A 16,899-nucleotide genomic window follows, 5' to 3' on the forward strand; every position below is an offset into this window, starting at 1 on the left:
AGTTTTGATGTGTTCAGATAGTGTTTTGGGGCATATCCTTTCACGAGCACTAGGCCTAACCACACAAGTGAGGTACCATTTTTATCGGGAGACTTTGGGGGAGGGGGGGGGATCGCTGGGTGGAAGGAAATATGTGGCCCCTCTCAGGTTCCAGAACTTTCTGTCAGCGAAATGAGAGGAAAAAGTGTTTTTTTTGGCCATATTTTGAGGTTTGCAGAGGATTCTGGGTAACAGAACCTAGTGAGAGCCCCACAAGTCACCCCATCTTGGATTCCCCTAGGTGTCTAGTTTTAAAAAAATGTGCAGGTTTGCTAGGTTTTCCTAGGTGCCGGCTGAGTTAGAGGCCAAAATCCACAGATAGGCACTTTGCAAAAAACAGCTCTGTTTTCTTTGGGAAAATGTGATGTGTCCACGTTGTGTTTTGGGGCATTTCCTGTTGCGGGCGCTAGGCCGATCCACACAAGTGAGGTACCATTTTTATTGGGAGACTTGGGGGGAATGCTGGGTGGAAGGAAATTTGTGGCTCCTCTCAGATGCCAGAACTTTCTGTCACTGAAATGAGAGGGAAAAGTTGTTTTTTTCGTTTTTTTTGGGGTCCACATTTTGAGGTTTGCAAAGAATTCTGGGGAACAGAACCTGGTCAGAGCCCCACAAGTCACCCCATCTTGGATTCCCCTAGGTGTCTAGTTTTCAAAAATGCGCAGGTTTGGTGGGTTTTCCAAGGTGACAGCTGAGCTAGAGGCCAAAATCTACAGCTCGGCACTTTGCAAAAAACATATCAGATTTCAATGTGAAAATGTGATGTGTCCATGTTGTGTTTCCTGTATCGAGCATTAGGCCTATCCACGCAAGTGAGGCACCATTTCTATCGGGAGACTTTGGGAACACAGAATAGCAAAACAAGTGTTATTGCCCCTTTTCTTTCTCTACATTTTTTTCCTTCTAAATGTAAGACAGTGTGTATAAAAAAATAAATTAAAAAAAAAGTATATTTGGGAAATGCCCTGTAATTCACATGCTAGTATGGGCACCCCGGAATTTAGAGATGTGCAAAGAACCACTGCTTCTCATCACCTTATCTTGTACCCATTTTGGAAATACAAAGGTTTTCTTGATACCTATTTTTCACTTTTTATACCTGGTATAGAATGAAAACCCATTGCAAGGTACAGCTCATTTATTGGCTCTGGGTACCTTGGGTTTTTGACGAACCTACAAGCCCTATACATCCCTGCAACCAGAAGAGTCCAGCAGACGTAACAGTATATTGCTTTCAAAAATCTGACATCGCAGGAAAAAGTTAGAGTAATACATGGAGAAAAATGGCTGTCTTTCACCTCACTTTCAATATTTTTTTCACTTCAGACGTTATTTGCTGTAGGAAACACTTGTAGGATCCACACAATTTACCCCTTGCTGACTTCAGAATTTTGTCTACTTTTCAGAAATGTATAGCTTTCTGGGATCCAGCATTGGGTTCACACCCATTTCTGCCACTAAGTGGAAGGAGGCTGAATGCACAAAAAATAGTAAAAATGGGGTATGTCCAGTAAAATGCCAAAATTGTGTTGAAAAATTGGATTTTCTTATTCAAGTCTGCCTGTTCCTGAAAGCTGGGAAGATGGTGATTTTAACACAGCAAACCCTTTGTTTATGCTATTTTCAGGGGAAAAAACACAAGCCTTCTTCTGCAGCCTTTTTTTAATTTTTTTTATTTTAAACAACATTTTTGCTGTATTTTGGCTAATTTCTTGGTCTCCTTCAGGGGAACCCTCAAAGTCTGGGTACCTCTAGAATCCCTAGGACGTTTGAAAAAGGAGGATGCAAATTTAGTGTTCGTAGCTTATATGGACAAAAAGTTATGAGGGCCTGAGCGCAAACTGCCCCAAATAGCCAAAAGCAGGCTTGGCATCTGAGGGGGGGGGAAGCCTGGCAGCGAAGGGGTTAAAGTAAAGGGCAGCTATAGTAACCGTGGAAAAGAATGTGAAAGTGTGAAAACTGACTAAGTACCACAATTCCCATTGGGAAAAAATCAATAGTGCAGATGCCACACCAACCTTTCCTTACTTGAGAAATAAAAGGGCTGATTTGTTTGAGTGTAGTTACACTACTGAATTTGCAACTAGACTTTCCTCTACTTTGCAAAACTGTTATCCAATGGATACTTCTAGCTGCAGATTCCTCACCTTGTGAATATTCCTTAGGTGTCATACTGGCCCTAGAAACTGCAAAGCAGTTCTCCTTCGAGGAGGTAGATGGTGTCATGTGGCTACACAGCAAAGTTGTTCTGCTCCGGAAGCTACGAGCAGAGCTGCAATAAGCAGTGATGTCAGATATATATATATATATATATATATTTTTAAACGCGCATTTAAACGCGCATCTGGGACTACTCTTTTGACAACTTATTTTCCCAATTTCTAGTGTACAAGGGATCTTCACTCCCAAAACTATAGGGTTTAAGCCTTGTAGGTACTGTCACAAAAACAAGTCCCCTACAATATATTCCTCTAGTGCCTGGGATTGGAACACTACAGGACCTCCACTCCCTGCCCACAAGGGAACCTGAAGGTCATAGAAGATCACGAGGTGACATTTGCGTCACCAATCACCAAAAGACTTCACGCTGTGATCAGTTGAAAGAAAGATCCTGTTCCTGCTCCCGAAGTTGTTCCAGCAGCACATCTTCATCGCAGTCAAAGTCCTTGAGTGAATCTAAAAAGAAACCCAAGAAGCTCAAACAGGACTCTGCCCCTTTGCACCACTCTAACTTCACAAAGAGCACAAGACATCAGTGTGGTCTTGCTCCTAATCTCAGTTGGAGCAGATTTCAAAATTGGTCCCAATGCATGACAAATTTGAGTCCTTCAGCCATGTTGTAGTAGTTTGAGGCCTTTCGGAATTCAGTCTTCTGAGCTTAAGGGGAGGTGACAGTCGTACTGCCTAGAAATTTGGAATACCCATAAAAGCTTGCAATGGCAAGAGAGTTTGTGCAATATTTCTTTTGTTGGCATGCAGTATGGTAGTTTTGTTTAAACATCCCCCTACACCTGGCACCCAAATACTCCTATGAACTGCAGATACTTTAAAAAATCCTCTGACACTCACAGTTTTAGTAAGATCCTATCAATATAAAATAGAATATACAGGTATTCACCACTAGCTAAAATATGAATGATTTTGTCTGTTTGGGAAAGTTGGACTCCCAAGTCTCATTGGCTTTCTTGGGTATCCTTTCTTTCAGGACTTAACTCTTAGAAGCCATGTGAATGTTGCAACTAGATACAGTACACACAGTTATAATTGCTACATAAAAGCAATATCCACCCAAAACATATTTCGGCTTTAGCTTTATTTATAACCTTTAGATGTTCAAATACATGAACAGTAGGAACCAAACGTATTTCTCTCAAATCAAAGCAAATGAAATAAAAGAAAAGTAGTTATGAAACTCGGCACTCATATTCCGCGTAACAAATCTCAACTTCAAACTGATCAGGAGTGCTGTGCTACATATAAAACAATTGAGATCTTATAGGATCCATCCATGGCATGAGCTGGCCCAGTGCTGTACCTGTGCTTAGTAAAGGAGGGTCCGGGACCCCCAGTCCCCCCCCCTTCCAAGATTGGCTCAAGAGATGCTTTTCAAACGTCTTCCAGTGCCACAGAGCCTGGCATTGGGTCCCTGCCGGTGCATATTTGGGTGGAGGGGGGGGATTAATGTATATGGGAAAGCAAGGTGTGGGTGGTGGAGGAAAATCATGACCGTGAGCAAAGCAATAATCAAATGCTAGCATAGGAAAGGGAGTGTGCTTCCTTGGCAAGCTTGCAGCCAACCAACCTGCACTTGTAAAAACAAAAATCATTCTAGGCTTGAGTCATACAATCAAGTTGTCTCTGATAATTTAAGATAACTCTAGTGGCAGGCGCCCCAAATGAGGACTACAATCCATTCTCTGTATGCACTTATTCCGATGTTTGTGATAAAGTGTATTATTTATAGAGTGTTTTTATTAAGTGCTACTAAGCTCTCAGTTAGTGGTCTTCGATTACTCAATGAGTGGAAGCAAAAAGGTAATTGTAGCAGATTGTTATAGAAGCACCTGTAAAAGCCACTACAATACCAAAATCATGTAATATTCCACTAGAGACTGCACTGCAATTTCGAAGCCTTAGGGTCACAGAAGCCCAGAATCCAGGTGTAAAGGGCGGTCCAATCGTTGACATTTGTCCAGAGGACTAGGGGTAGTCTGTGATGGTCAGTTTTTGGGACAGGTTGCTTATTCTTAAAGAGTAAAAAGATGTCTTTCAATTTGAAGTAGTCCTCTTAAAGTCTTATTTTCTAGGCAGAACGTTTGAAAGGAAAGTCCCCATCTGAAGCATGGAGAGATCACCATATCTTTTGTATCAGAAATGATAAAGTGACAACAGGTGTTTTCCAGCTAACCTGAAACTCCCTTGTTTGAAAGACCCTCTTTTTGTATGATCACCCTCCAAGATTTTGGACTTACGTTGACGTTTTTCATGACTGTGGTGCACTGGGTCCTGCTGTCCATCCTTCAGTGCATGTGCTCTTACTGGGAAAGGCCTTTGCCACCCACCAAGCAAGGTAGTTGATATTAAAATAACAGCATGTCCCTTTGGTGTTTAACATGCCCTGAAAGATATTACTCCTGAATATCAAATTAATACATTAAACCTGACTTATTGGTGAGATCGGATTTGAGATAACTGTTAATAGAAAAGTGACTTCACAAATTCACTTCTTTATTGCCCAAACATCTGGTCAGAATGACCGCCAGGCAGTGGCTACAGATAGCCCATCTTCAGAGGCTACTCCTCAGAAAAGCAATTGGTGTCTCACCTCAGCAGTCCTGCTTCTTTGTGTAGGCAGGCTGGCTGGCATCTCCTTCAGAAGGGGAAAACCTGTTGCAGGCGTTGTTTTTCAGGAGGAGTGGCTCATTATGCTGGGTGCATTCCTGGGGTGTGCCTAGGGTGCCTCACTGCAGAATAAGGTTTGAGCCATCTTGGCTTCGGGTTGAGAACGGTATCCAGGGATTGTTTGGTTGCCAGAACCCCTGATAAGTGATATAAAGTGGAAAGGGTAGCCTCGTGGAACTATTGCCCCTTAGGCTAGTGAGTCCTCCACTTCCACAAACATAAAAATGGCATAAATGTGGCACCTGAGACAGTCATTAGATCACTACTGGACTGGAAAGAAAACAGTGGAGTGCCCTGCCGCTACCTGGATCCAGCAAAGAGAGGCTGCAGCACAGACTGGACCGATCCTACTGCACCTGGTGGACTCACAAAGAGGTCTGTGCCTGCTATGTCCACTTGTGGATAAAACCTCCACTTGGGCCAGGACTGAAGTGGCTCCAAAGACTAGTTGGCTAGACTCCTGTTAAGCTTCAAGACTACCGAAACCTGCACCTCTTGAGAGCCCAGCTGCCCAGGGACGTCTGACTGCCACTTGCCAACGAGTTACCTGCTGGCAACCCATTCCTGCCATTCCCAAGGTTGCCCCAAAGTCTGTGAAAGCCGAAGTGGACCCGGTCCCCAGAAAGGAAAGGTTTGTTTACCTGTAAGCAACCACTGGGTTTTCTGTGACTGGGAGACCAGTTGACCAGTGACGACTGAACTCCACTGCTGCATCGCAGGAGTCATGAGTCCAGATATGATCCTTGGTGCTTATGGATACAAGGGTGGCCCACAAACACTCCCTACACCTCTTCAGGATCTTTGTATTCTTCAGAATCTTTTACCCCAGCATCAGGACCACTTCTTGGCTAGACCGTCGTAAAGGAGAAAAGTGCACTCAGGCCCCTGGGACTGCTGGACTTGACAGGTAACAGTCTTCCTGCACCTAAGTGGTCCTTGTGACTGGCTTCTGACCTGTTGTGGCCTGTCCAAGTGAAAAGAACAAGCAGTTCTGTCCATTTGGCTAGACCACTTAAAATGATTTATTGAATCTCCTAAAAGCGAACCACAGTGCTTTACATACCTCACGTCTTTGATTTCCATCAATAGATTTTTGTCATTTTGGCGTCTAAGTTTAAAAAAAAAAAAAAAAAAAAAAACACCTATTTTTGTGTTATTTCTTAGTTATTGACTGTTTTGTTACTCCTACATGCTTCACACTTGTTCCTTTGGTTAAGCGTGACTGCGCTGTGCCACAGATACCCTGGACTGAGCTAAGTGTTTTATTAAAGAAACCTAGCTAGAGCTGATACAAATTGGGACATTATTTTATAGTGAGTTCTCACAACTGGACCAAAAATAACTCGTTTGCTACATCCAGGTTAGTTAAAAGGGGACAAGGGGTTTAGCAATGTAGTTCGGAGTGCAGTCATGTAATGTCTTGTGAACAAGACTGTTTACAGGCAGCTAGTGGAGAGATTTTAGCTAGACAGGGTAAAATGAACATGTAATTTAAGGACAAAAACAAGTTGGGCAGCATAGTTTTGTAGTCTTTGGAGATTCTCAAGAAACATGTGAAGGAGTTCAATATAGAGGCAATTGCAGTAGTCCAGGTGGGAAATGTCCACAGTGAGAACTGAGGCAATTTTCTCCAGGTTTTTTAACAGAAATATTCATTTTGTCAGTGGTGGAAAATGCAGTTTTGCAGACCACATTTATTTGCAGGGAAAATTAGCATTCACTTTTGAAAATCACTCCTAGGTTGCGAGCTCAGCTTACCAGCCTGAGCCCAAATTCTCAGGGCACATGATGGATAGAGTGGATTGGCTGACTGAGCCAAAGAGCTGAATGTCCCTCATTTCACTGTTGAAGCATAACCAGTTGTTTTGGAACCACTGGTGAATGTCAGACAATGGCATAGCTTTGAGGAGGTTGTATTGTCGCGTAGGCTCTCATTATCCTAATGAGACTACTGTTATTTGAGCGGCAAGATCTTTCACAGTGTGGGGGACTAAGTCTGACCCACGGTGGAGGACCCTTGTCACTCTAAATCCGGGCTTTGCTCTGGCTAACTAGCAGTGCCTCATCTCTCCCAAAGGAAAGAGACAATTGGACAGCCGAGCGCATGACATCCTAGTACTTCCCAGGGAAGTCGTGGTCACTCAGGTCACAACCGGTTCTCTCATATACAGTGTGGGCTCGTATATAAATGACAAAGGCAGTTTAAGTTTTAAAGTTTGGTTTAATAAAACAACTGCATTTTAGATAGCAAAGCGTGAGCTGCAATAACCAGAACTACACAACACAATAGGATTAAAATAGTAACGATGAGAGTGAAGCACAAGAATAAGGCTATCATAGTGCAACTATATTAGGTTCTCTAAGTTATATTCTGAGCACAGTATGTGAAGCTCTAAGCCTGCCTTTCAGGTTCCCCCGGGAGGACATCAACCCTCATACTGGAGCAATGGCCTGTATTCTGCATCAGCATCTGCAACGGGGCAGTCAGCATCTAGTTGTAGGTTCCTGGTCGGAATCTCCCTCTGACGTGTACTAGGACTAGAAGATGTTTTTATAACTAACACGCAGATGTTCTAAGAAAATGTCCCTACGCAAGGATGCGTTTTTTCTATGAACACAAACTTCTACCACGTTTACCGGCAATGTACCAAACTGTCACCTTGACTGAAGCACAGGGTGAGCAAGAATGCATTGTTTGAGAACACAGTGCTGAACTAAGCTAAACAGTGTGATAGAAGGAAATAAAAACAAGACCGTAAAACTGCTTATTGTAAAATAACAGTGCAAGGTTGAATAAAATGTATCTAGGGCAAAGTGCACAGAGGTCTAATATGTTAACCGAACGTGCATGAAGCTATATTAAAAATGGCTACACTACACCCTCCCCTTGTCGGTAGAAAGTGGTTTAAGCCGAAGCTAAAATGCCCTAAGCTAAAATATAAGTAAAACCCTATCCAATTTCAACAAGTTAAGAGGACACACAAGCATAGTAATTGTCAATTTAAAAATGAGCATGCGGCCAAATGCCGAATTCAAAGGATAATGTCAATTTAGAATAAGTCCAAATCAAGCATCGGTCATGGAAAGCAGGAGATTATCCACTTCGGCAGATAAGAAAACTGGAAAATCAAGGCCGAAGACTATCAAGGAGCTGGTGTGTTCCAAAGCCCCAGTGTCAACCAAGGCGGCATCCCGTGCAGTGCCTACAAACGAGTTAATATCAACTTCCTCCAGGAAGGGTATCTCGTAATCAGCTTCTCTAAGCAAACGCAGCCGCAGTGCGCATGTCTGGTAATGAACCCTCATCGAGAACATCAACAGATCAGCATCAACCACCGGGGGGTGTCGCTGTGAGAGGCAAACGTCCAGTGCATGTTCAAAAGAGCACCAACTGCACGAAATGCGGGCTGCACGCAATCCAAAACCGGTCTGAATGACCAAGACCAGTTACACTCCAAATGTTCTAGGAGTGTTGTTCCAAAGTACTGTATCATGCGTTCACGACACAGCTGCGCTGATGGGAGCGCCCACATCCATCCTTGTTGCGGCGGGACAGCCATTGTTGAAAACAGCAGCAAAATGCCGGCTAATAAAGCCAAAGTTATCGGAAATCCCCCCCAAAATAGTTCTGAAAATTGAATGAATAGCCGAAGGTATTGAACCGAATATGGAAGAGAAGGTGTGAACGAAACCAATACCAACAGCTTTGGTAAAATGTGCTAATCCAGCCGTGCTGGAAGCATTAAATATACCTCCCACGAGTTCACCTAAGTGGCTCGGAAAGTTTGTATTTAACAGGGACTTTATTTCCGCCGTTGACCTTGCCACCCGAAGTGCGTAGGTCTCGCGTGCAGATGTAAGGGCCACATGCTTTTGAAACAACAAAGCCTTCAGTCTGCTTAACTTGTCAAAATTCACCTTGGAAGTAACAATGTGAGGCCAAATATCTGTTACCTCCCTAATTCTAGTGGGGGGAAACACGTTCCCGCAGCAAGTAACAACCTTAGTGACCGAAACAACGTAAACTATTGCGGCCCGCATGCCACAACAGTCTTCACTATTGAGGAGGACGTAGCTGCCGTTTGAAAGCACCTGGAACGTGCGTTTAATCAAGGGGACTGGAACTCCCTTCAGATAGCAAGCCAAGTTCGCAACCAAGGCTTTACACGCCCCATGCAAAGACAGCTGCTTACAAATCATCGAATGGCTGTCTGAAGTCTCACATTCACTGCCGCTAAGAAAGACCTCTTTCATGCCATTGAGACATTTGTACAAGAAGGGAAGCTCCCAAACCTCATGGATGTAACGATCTCCCAGCTCTTCATATCTGCCTACCTGAACATGTTTCAAACAAGAAGTGAATTGTAATGTAGAAATAGGCAGATTAATAACCCTGTGTATCAACCACTCTGCTGGGGGAATCTCAGCCACGGTAAGAGGCAATCTTTCTAACTTTTCAATGTTGAGCATGACATAAGTCGCCTCCTTCTTAGCCATTAGTTGTTGTTGTTGCGTCAAATTAAAGGAAAAAAATATTTCCCTGGCACTGATGTGCCATCTCTTTAACTCATGTTTGGTGTTATATGATTGGGTTCCAGTTGTGTGCAGATAAGAGTCAAGGATACCTATCAAACGGGTGTATGGCATTGAATAAATGGGGAAAAGAGACTGAGCATTGAGGAACAACGCAATGGATGTCAGCTGTTTGTGAGATAAAATGACTGTCTTTTACTTGATCCTTACTTTTCTGAAGAAAGATGTTAACTATACTAGTGCAGCACTGCGTATACCAGCTGAGGTTGGAAGTCTATCAGTGAGCACCTAGAAGTCAATGGTATCAAAGGGGGGGATGGAACAAACAGTAATCCATAATAAGGTGTCCTTGGTCAAAGGCTGAATGGAACTCTGACCATTGGTGTTTTAGTAATGCACCTTAGGTTCTCCTTTGTGGCCTGAATCCCTATTGAAAATTAATAAGGATGCATTTGTACTCTATTTGTGAGAGTTGGCAAAGGATGGCAGTCTTGATCCACTCTGGCCACACCTCCCTGGACTTCCCTGGAAACTGTGTGATCATGCAACCAAGACCTGCTGGGGACAAGGGTGCCAAAATGGTGCTGCCTCCTTCATTTTTCTATTCCATTGTGGCTTTCCACTCTCCAGGGGGTGGGGTACATTGAGGGAAGGGTTACTCCCCCTGATGTGGAAGGAAAGTTGCATTGTGCCTTTGGGAGTGGGTAGAAGGAGAGCAGGGCTTAAATTCCTGTGTCCCGGGGCAGCATGTTACTTTTTGCTGGGAGCAGCCAGGTTTAAGGAGCTTTGGGCTAAGACGCTGCAAAGGAGCTGGGTCCAAAGAATGTTAAACCAAATGGAGTGACTCCTGTCCTGAAGATGTGAGTCAATTTGAAGGGTCCTATGAAGCTGAGGAGAGTCATGAATAATTAAAAGAATTCCCTGCTGACCTGTGAGGTGTTGAAAAGGGCAGAGTAGAACAACATAGTTGCTGCCCCCCAACCATTGTCACAGCCTTTCCCGGGTTTCTGACCTGCTTAAAGCACCCCTGTTTTTTAATCTCCCAATGACAGTCGATGGCCTGCTCCCTAGTGGAGTGGATAAAGGAACTTTTTCTTGTCCTTTAGCTATTTCTGATTTCGTATGCTTATTCAAGTTGATTTTACTACAGCTACTGATCTTGTCCTTTCTTACTGTTGTAAACATGCATTGTATGGTTTGGTTATGCAGGTATTTATAGCATAGAATATATTTTTCTTCTGTGGACAGTATTGTTCCTCTGGCCCCACTACCCAAAGTTGAGCAAGAAACTCTGTGGGAGCCCTCTCTGAAAAGTTGTTTATAGTACAGTGGGGTATTGCCCATCAGAACAGCATCTTACATGGACCGCAAGCCAGCTTTGCTTGAATGAATAAATTTGGCTGTTGCCAGGATTTTTCTGATACCATGCCAACCGATGGCCTCTGTCTGAAGGCAGTTATTTTTTGCAGATTGCACTTCATGGTGGATGGTCTCCATCTGAAGGTTGTGTAACTTTCTCTGCTTTGGAAAAAATGAGATAACGCTGGCTAGGTTTCCTGGCATTGTCCTGACATAAACTTTGTTTATTATAGTTTTGCAGCAGTCCACGTCTCCTGAAGGGACCCTTTCCTCAACTTAGGAGGGTCTGCCTTGAACAACTGGCTTATATGCAAGTCTTTTTTTTTTTTTTTTAAGTTTTTTTTTTTTTTTTTTACTTCCATCTCATTTTTTCCACATTATACACATTTGGGGTCTCCATAGTGAGGACTAGGATGTTGCTTTTGGTCCTGATGAAATGCCGCATGATCTGTAGAGACATTTGTAGGCGTGAAACACGTTGACCTACACACAGGGATAGAAGCAATTCTTCCTTCCCTTCATCTTCTCGTAGTGAGTGCTAGAGCATTATCTCTGGCAACACTCCATCCTCTGTTTTTAACCTTGACATGGACCCCGCAAAGGGCCGTAGGGTTTATAGTCAATTTTAACTCACTTTCCAGTCTCTCACTTTTCCACCCCTTTAGGGCTAGTATATCCCTGCACTCAACTGAACGGCATTGTTCAAAAGCTCTCCTGCAAAGAGCCCCCTTGTGGTGTCCGTTAGACATTGCAGCACCTGTCTGACGAGGAGCAACCCCAAGAATGAAGCATGCCACTCATTTGGGTGTGCGAGGAACCTTGCTATTATTTATAGAAGTGCCTAGATTGACTTGCGTCCTACCTAGGGGTCCTAGTTGGAACTCCTCATCTTCCCAACTGTACCTATATGTGATAATTTCAAAACTGCAACAGAAACTACTTACTAGAAACACTGCATCACAGTCCAAATAAACTGCTTCTTTGAGATATATCCACAGCATGACCAATTCTACCCTTTCCATATACAGGTAAGGCATTCTTGTACAGGTCATGGAGATCCCCTGAGACCACTAAGTAGGTACTTTGTACTGTGCTGTTATTTTTGCTGCAGAGGGTCCTTCCTTTACTATCTCATCCATATTGGCTGTTTTAAATATGATAAAAATGCAATATAAATATTTATGAAGAATTGTTTTTCAGGCCACCGTTCACTGCTTACAACCAGAAGATGCTGGCAGAAAAAATAAAGGAAGGAAAGTTTTCACGAATACCATTTCGTTACTCCGATGAGTTACATAAAATAATTGTCAAAATGCTAAGCTTGAAGGTAAGCACCTTTTTTTTTTATTTTTAATATCTTGCCTTTTTTTTTTTTTTTTTTCATTTTCCCTTCTCCCATTTCCTTATCAGTACTTACTTTAGCGATCCACAATTTATCATGATTTGGTAACAGTTTTCATCATATATTTAGGTATTTATTTTAGTAGTTCCTCCCACTAATTCATTAGTGTACTAGCTTGTGATTTTGTGTACAACGTAAAATATTTAATGCTCCAGTACTGGCTAATATTTATAGTTGCCACTTAAGTCCGTTTTATTCTAGTGCACATTACTGATGTTTGGTAATCACTACAGAAATGCATTTCCCTCATGTTGCAATGTTAATTTTTAAGCAGTATATGTTTGTAAATGATCATGTAACTGCATACAGAATCATTTCTTACCTTGTTTCCTCTTGCTTCCTCATCCTCTTCTTCATAAGATATACGTCTTGACTGACTGCGGTTGTCTCAGTAGCTACCCATTAGTATAAGATGTATATCTGCTTCTAACAGTGTGCTTCTTGGCTGTCCGTTTCCCCCCCCCCCACACACCTCCCCTCCCCTGTCACCATGAATAGATATAGTATGTCCTCCATGCACAGAAAGGTGTCTTCCCGCTGGGTCCCTTAAGGGGTGGTTGCAAGTACAGAAGAATGCACAAATGTGTTGGTGCTACAGATTTATGATGAGGTACACTAGAAAAGTCTTCAAATTGAACCCCTGCATGGCTTGATTTTGGGTAAGGGGACCCGCTGGGTGATGAGCTGTGAAGCACATGTCCTCTTTTAGGAGTTTGGCTGTATGTTAGAGGCAAGCTGACAGCACCATTACCTGATGAAGTCATCATGGTGCACAAGCAACCGCTAGACCTGCTGTTGATTAACACTGTGGTATTGGTATCCAGGAAGCAAGATAAACACTTACATGCCTTTTGTTGCTTTTCTTTCTGGTGATAAATATATGACTGAACACATATGGCTAAAGCATCATCCATTCAGCTGAAGTAAATCCTTAAAGTTAATGGATAGTATATATATAGGGGACAGATGTGGTGAGAAAATACGGGTTTCTTTTTGGCATTTACTGAAGGGGAGAAAAGGGACTTTGACAAATATGAGCAACAAACCACAAATATATGTGTGTGTGTGTGTGTGTATATATTATTATTTATTTATATATATATATATATATATATATATATATATATATATATATATATATATATATATATATATATATATATATATATATATAAAATTTTATTTCAAATTGCAGATTCCTCACCTTGTCAGTATTTCCCTGGCTCGGACTGACTCAGTAAACTTCAAAGCAATAGTTGTGTGTGGCTGTAGGTAGCATTGTGCTGCTCAGCGACAAAGCTGTTCTGTGCTGGAAGTGAGGTGCTGAGCCGCATATAAGAACCACCCATGCACGCTGGCGTTAGCTCATTTTTTTTCTGCATAATCACACTGTGATCCGGTGCTTCTTCTTACCCTTTAACCAGACTTTTTCAACACAATTTTGCCAGTGTGTAAAGGACACTCCCTAAAACAACCAGGTTCACACCGTTCAGGACTGTTGCAAACAGATGATTGTTAGACCCTTACGAAGTCTATTTAGGTGCCTGAGTTCTGATCAGAACTCCAAAGGCAGCTGTGAATGCGTCTGGATGAAACCCAAGGCCATACAGAACTGCAAGACCAAACTCTGTTGCCAAATAAGAGAGGACTCAACACCACAATTGGTCGAAGTCGAAAGGAAGGTGCCATTGCTATGGTAGATGCTGCCCATTCTGCCAGCGCCACACAGTCTACCCCTTCCAGCCCTTTTGTGCCAGAAGCTGCAGTACTCAAAGATGACACCAGGGACAACATGCAGCTTGGTGCCCTGCCCCTCCAGCAACTTCATCCGCAAAACTGCTTTAGTGTGTCCTTGCTGGCAGGCTATCACAACAGATAAGTGGGTCCTCCAGATTGTCTGTCAGGCCTACACTCTTTTCCTTGCGCTGCACCTTCTGCCGCATTCAGGACAGCTTACGGAGGACCGTTTGTCCGTCTTACAGCAGGAAGTGTAAGCCATTTTGACCAAAAGGGAAATAAAGGGTTGGGGCCTTGCAAGTAGGAACTGTTATTCCTGCATTTTCCTTGTGCTGAAGGAGGACAGAGACGTTGGTCTTATTTTAGATCTTTATACTGCATGCCTTCCTGCGGAAGGCAAATTAAAGATCCTCACACTACCCCTGGTCTTATCTGGCGGTGGTTGCAACGCACCTTTTGGAGGTTGAGGGTACATGTCTTGCCGTACCTCGAAGACTGCTGTTGAAGGTGGGCTCCTCCCAGGCACTCATCAACTACCTCCAAGCATCCAACCTGCCAAAGTCGCACCTCCTTCACAGATGCCCCTGTTTATCTGAGACCCCTCACTCCCTTGACTTCTCCCTCACCCCCACCCCTAGGACCGAGTCCTCGACATTCAGGCTTTGATCCTCATGTCTTGGTCCTGGAGATCAGTACAGATTACTCCTGGGCTCCAGGGGCTGTTGGCCTCCTAGATAAATTACTTGCCAAATACACCAGGTGGCACATGCGGACTTTGTAGTGGGACCTCAAATACCAATGGGCAACACATCGAGGGAATCTGTCTGATTGTATCCATATTTCAAGGGTGACTGCAAAAGATCGGCAGTGGTGGCTGCAAGACTGTGTTTGGGTTAGTGGCAGGCCTCTCTCCTTACCCTACCCAGAACAGATGGTGGTCAGGGGGGGCATCACTGCTTTGTGTATAGGAGGTTATCTGGGAGAGTTTGAGATCATCAATTTGTTGACCAAAGAAAGGCTGGTACAGATGGCACTACTCATATGTGTTTGTTCACTAAAAAGGCTGGGGTTGGGGTCTTGGGCCCTCTGTATGGAGACCTTGAACCTCTAGAAGTGGCTAGACAGTCAGAAAATGTAACTTAAAGGAACTTTAAACGCCAGGGTGTACAAACTCTGGTGCCTAGCAGATCCAAATAGCATTTACACCCAGAAGTGGCACAGGGCCTCTTCCAGTAGTGAGGAGAAACGCGACTCTGTTTTTGCCAAAGTTGAAAACGTGTAATGTCAGCACTTTTGCACATTGTAGTTTCCAAATCAGCTTTTCCTCAGAGACCCTTTATATCTAGATTGGAGCGCGGTACTCGTTTTGCCTTCCTGTCAAAGCCTCTCCAACCCGGAGTTCTAAAAAAAAGATCAGGAATGACTGGACTCAAGTCATCTACTGATGCCAGATCGGGCCAAGAGAGTGTGGTACCCGGAACTCTTGGGTATGAGCTTCTGTCCTACGATTGAGCTGCGTCTTGAAGATCTTCTGTCACAGGTTTATGCTCGTAGATCTTGGTGGTTAGGTGTCTTTCCACAACATCAGTGCATGCTGGTCATTGGGACAAAAGTGTGGTTTGGTGTGGCACAATCAAAATGACCCTTTATGGCAAAGGTGCTTGAAGTTTATTGTTTTTTCTGTCTCTAGCCCAGCAAGGACTTACCTTGGACACCTTTAAGGGCTACATATCACCTCTTTTTTTTTTTTTTTTTTTTTAAAGTTTGCAGGATCAGCCTTCGCTATCAGAAAAAAATACTTATCAGATTTTTGGAAGTTTTGCATAATTTGTTTCCACCACAACCCTTTGTGATGACTCAGTGAGACTTGAACTTAGTCCTCACTTTTGTTTGATCTACATTCCCTTTAAGCTGCTGCATAGTTATCCCTTGAGACTTCTGATAATGGTAGTGTTGCCAATTGTCATAGCATCAGCTAGACTTGTGAACAAGCTGCAGGCATTTTTCATTTAATCCTCCTTGTACTCCTTTACACTACTTTCTTCCCAGAGAAGTTAGTGTTGAGGACCAGAGCTTCCTTTCTTTCGAACGTGGTTACTCCTTTACTTGTCGACTGGTGTTATCCCTAGTACGGCATTCTTTGCTTCACTTCACCCTTATAAAGAAGAAGAGACTCCATCATTTGGATGCTCAAATTAATTTTTATATCGATAGTACCAGGGAAATCATGTGGATGGTCAAGTCTTACTATGGGTGGCTGGAGCAAAGAAGGGCAAAACTGTTTTAGGATTCTAACCTTGGGGTTAAGACTGCTAAGTTTAGGGTGGTAGCACCACTGCGTGTAAGTGACTGTCAGTCCCATACTGACTGGAAGCTGCTGGCCTGACTTTTTTTGGCTACCTTGCTGCACCTCACCCAAACCTAGAAAGTAAAGGTGATTTGTGGCAGCCTAGAAACATGACAATCTGGCTCCACAAGGAAGTTGTGGTGGAACAGATCATACTACTTTCAGTTATACAAAGTCTCACACATGATGAGGCCAGCAACGGAATGCAGGAAAGGTTTCAATACATTTATTGAAGCAATTGCATCTGATAACAAGCATGAGCTGCAATTATTATGAAGATGAAACAAAATAGTGACCATTAGACTCATACATATAAACAGTCTCAACATCCTGATCTGATCATAAGATCTAGTGATTCCTACCTACACCCTAACGTCTAAACCTGAGTGTGTAGTGATGTTTAGTCCTTCAGCCAGTCCCGGTCTATGGAAGAAGTACTGACCCCAAACCTGAAAGGTGGATAAGGGTAAGGGAACACACAACACCCTCCACATTGTCTTGTCCAGGAGTGCAGGGTCCAAGACCTAAAATGAACTACATTAATGCCAGCTACTTAAAAGCATGCTAAGATATACATAAA

The 16,899-nt window shown here is 43.2% G+C and overlaps 1 protein-coding gene across 1 annotated transcript in view; it reads left to right on the top strand.

The window, feature by feature from the left end:
* The window catches only part of LOC138295564 (serine/threonine-protein kinase Nek2-like), a 142,791-nt gene that overhangs the window by 56,753 nt on the left and 69,139 nt on the right, over nucleotides 1-16,899 (top strand). Inside the window, exon 5 of the mRNA XM_069233933.1 lies at nucleotides 12,034-12,160. Coding sequence (XP_069090034.1) covers nucleotides 12,034-12,160 — 127 coding nt within the window. The remainder of the gene's footprint in view (nucleotides 1-12,033; nucleotides 12,161-16,899) is intronic.

This window comes from Pleurodeles waltl, chromosome 5 (assembly GCF_031143425.1).
Source record: "Pleurodeles waltl isolate 20211129_DDA chromosome 5, aPleWal1.hap1.20221129, whole genome shotgun sequence".
NCBI classification, from domain to species: domain Eukaryota; kingdom Metazoa; phylum Chordata; class Amphibia; order Caudata; family Salamandridae; genus Pleurodeles; species Pleurodeles waltl.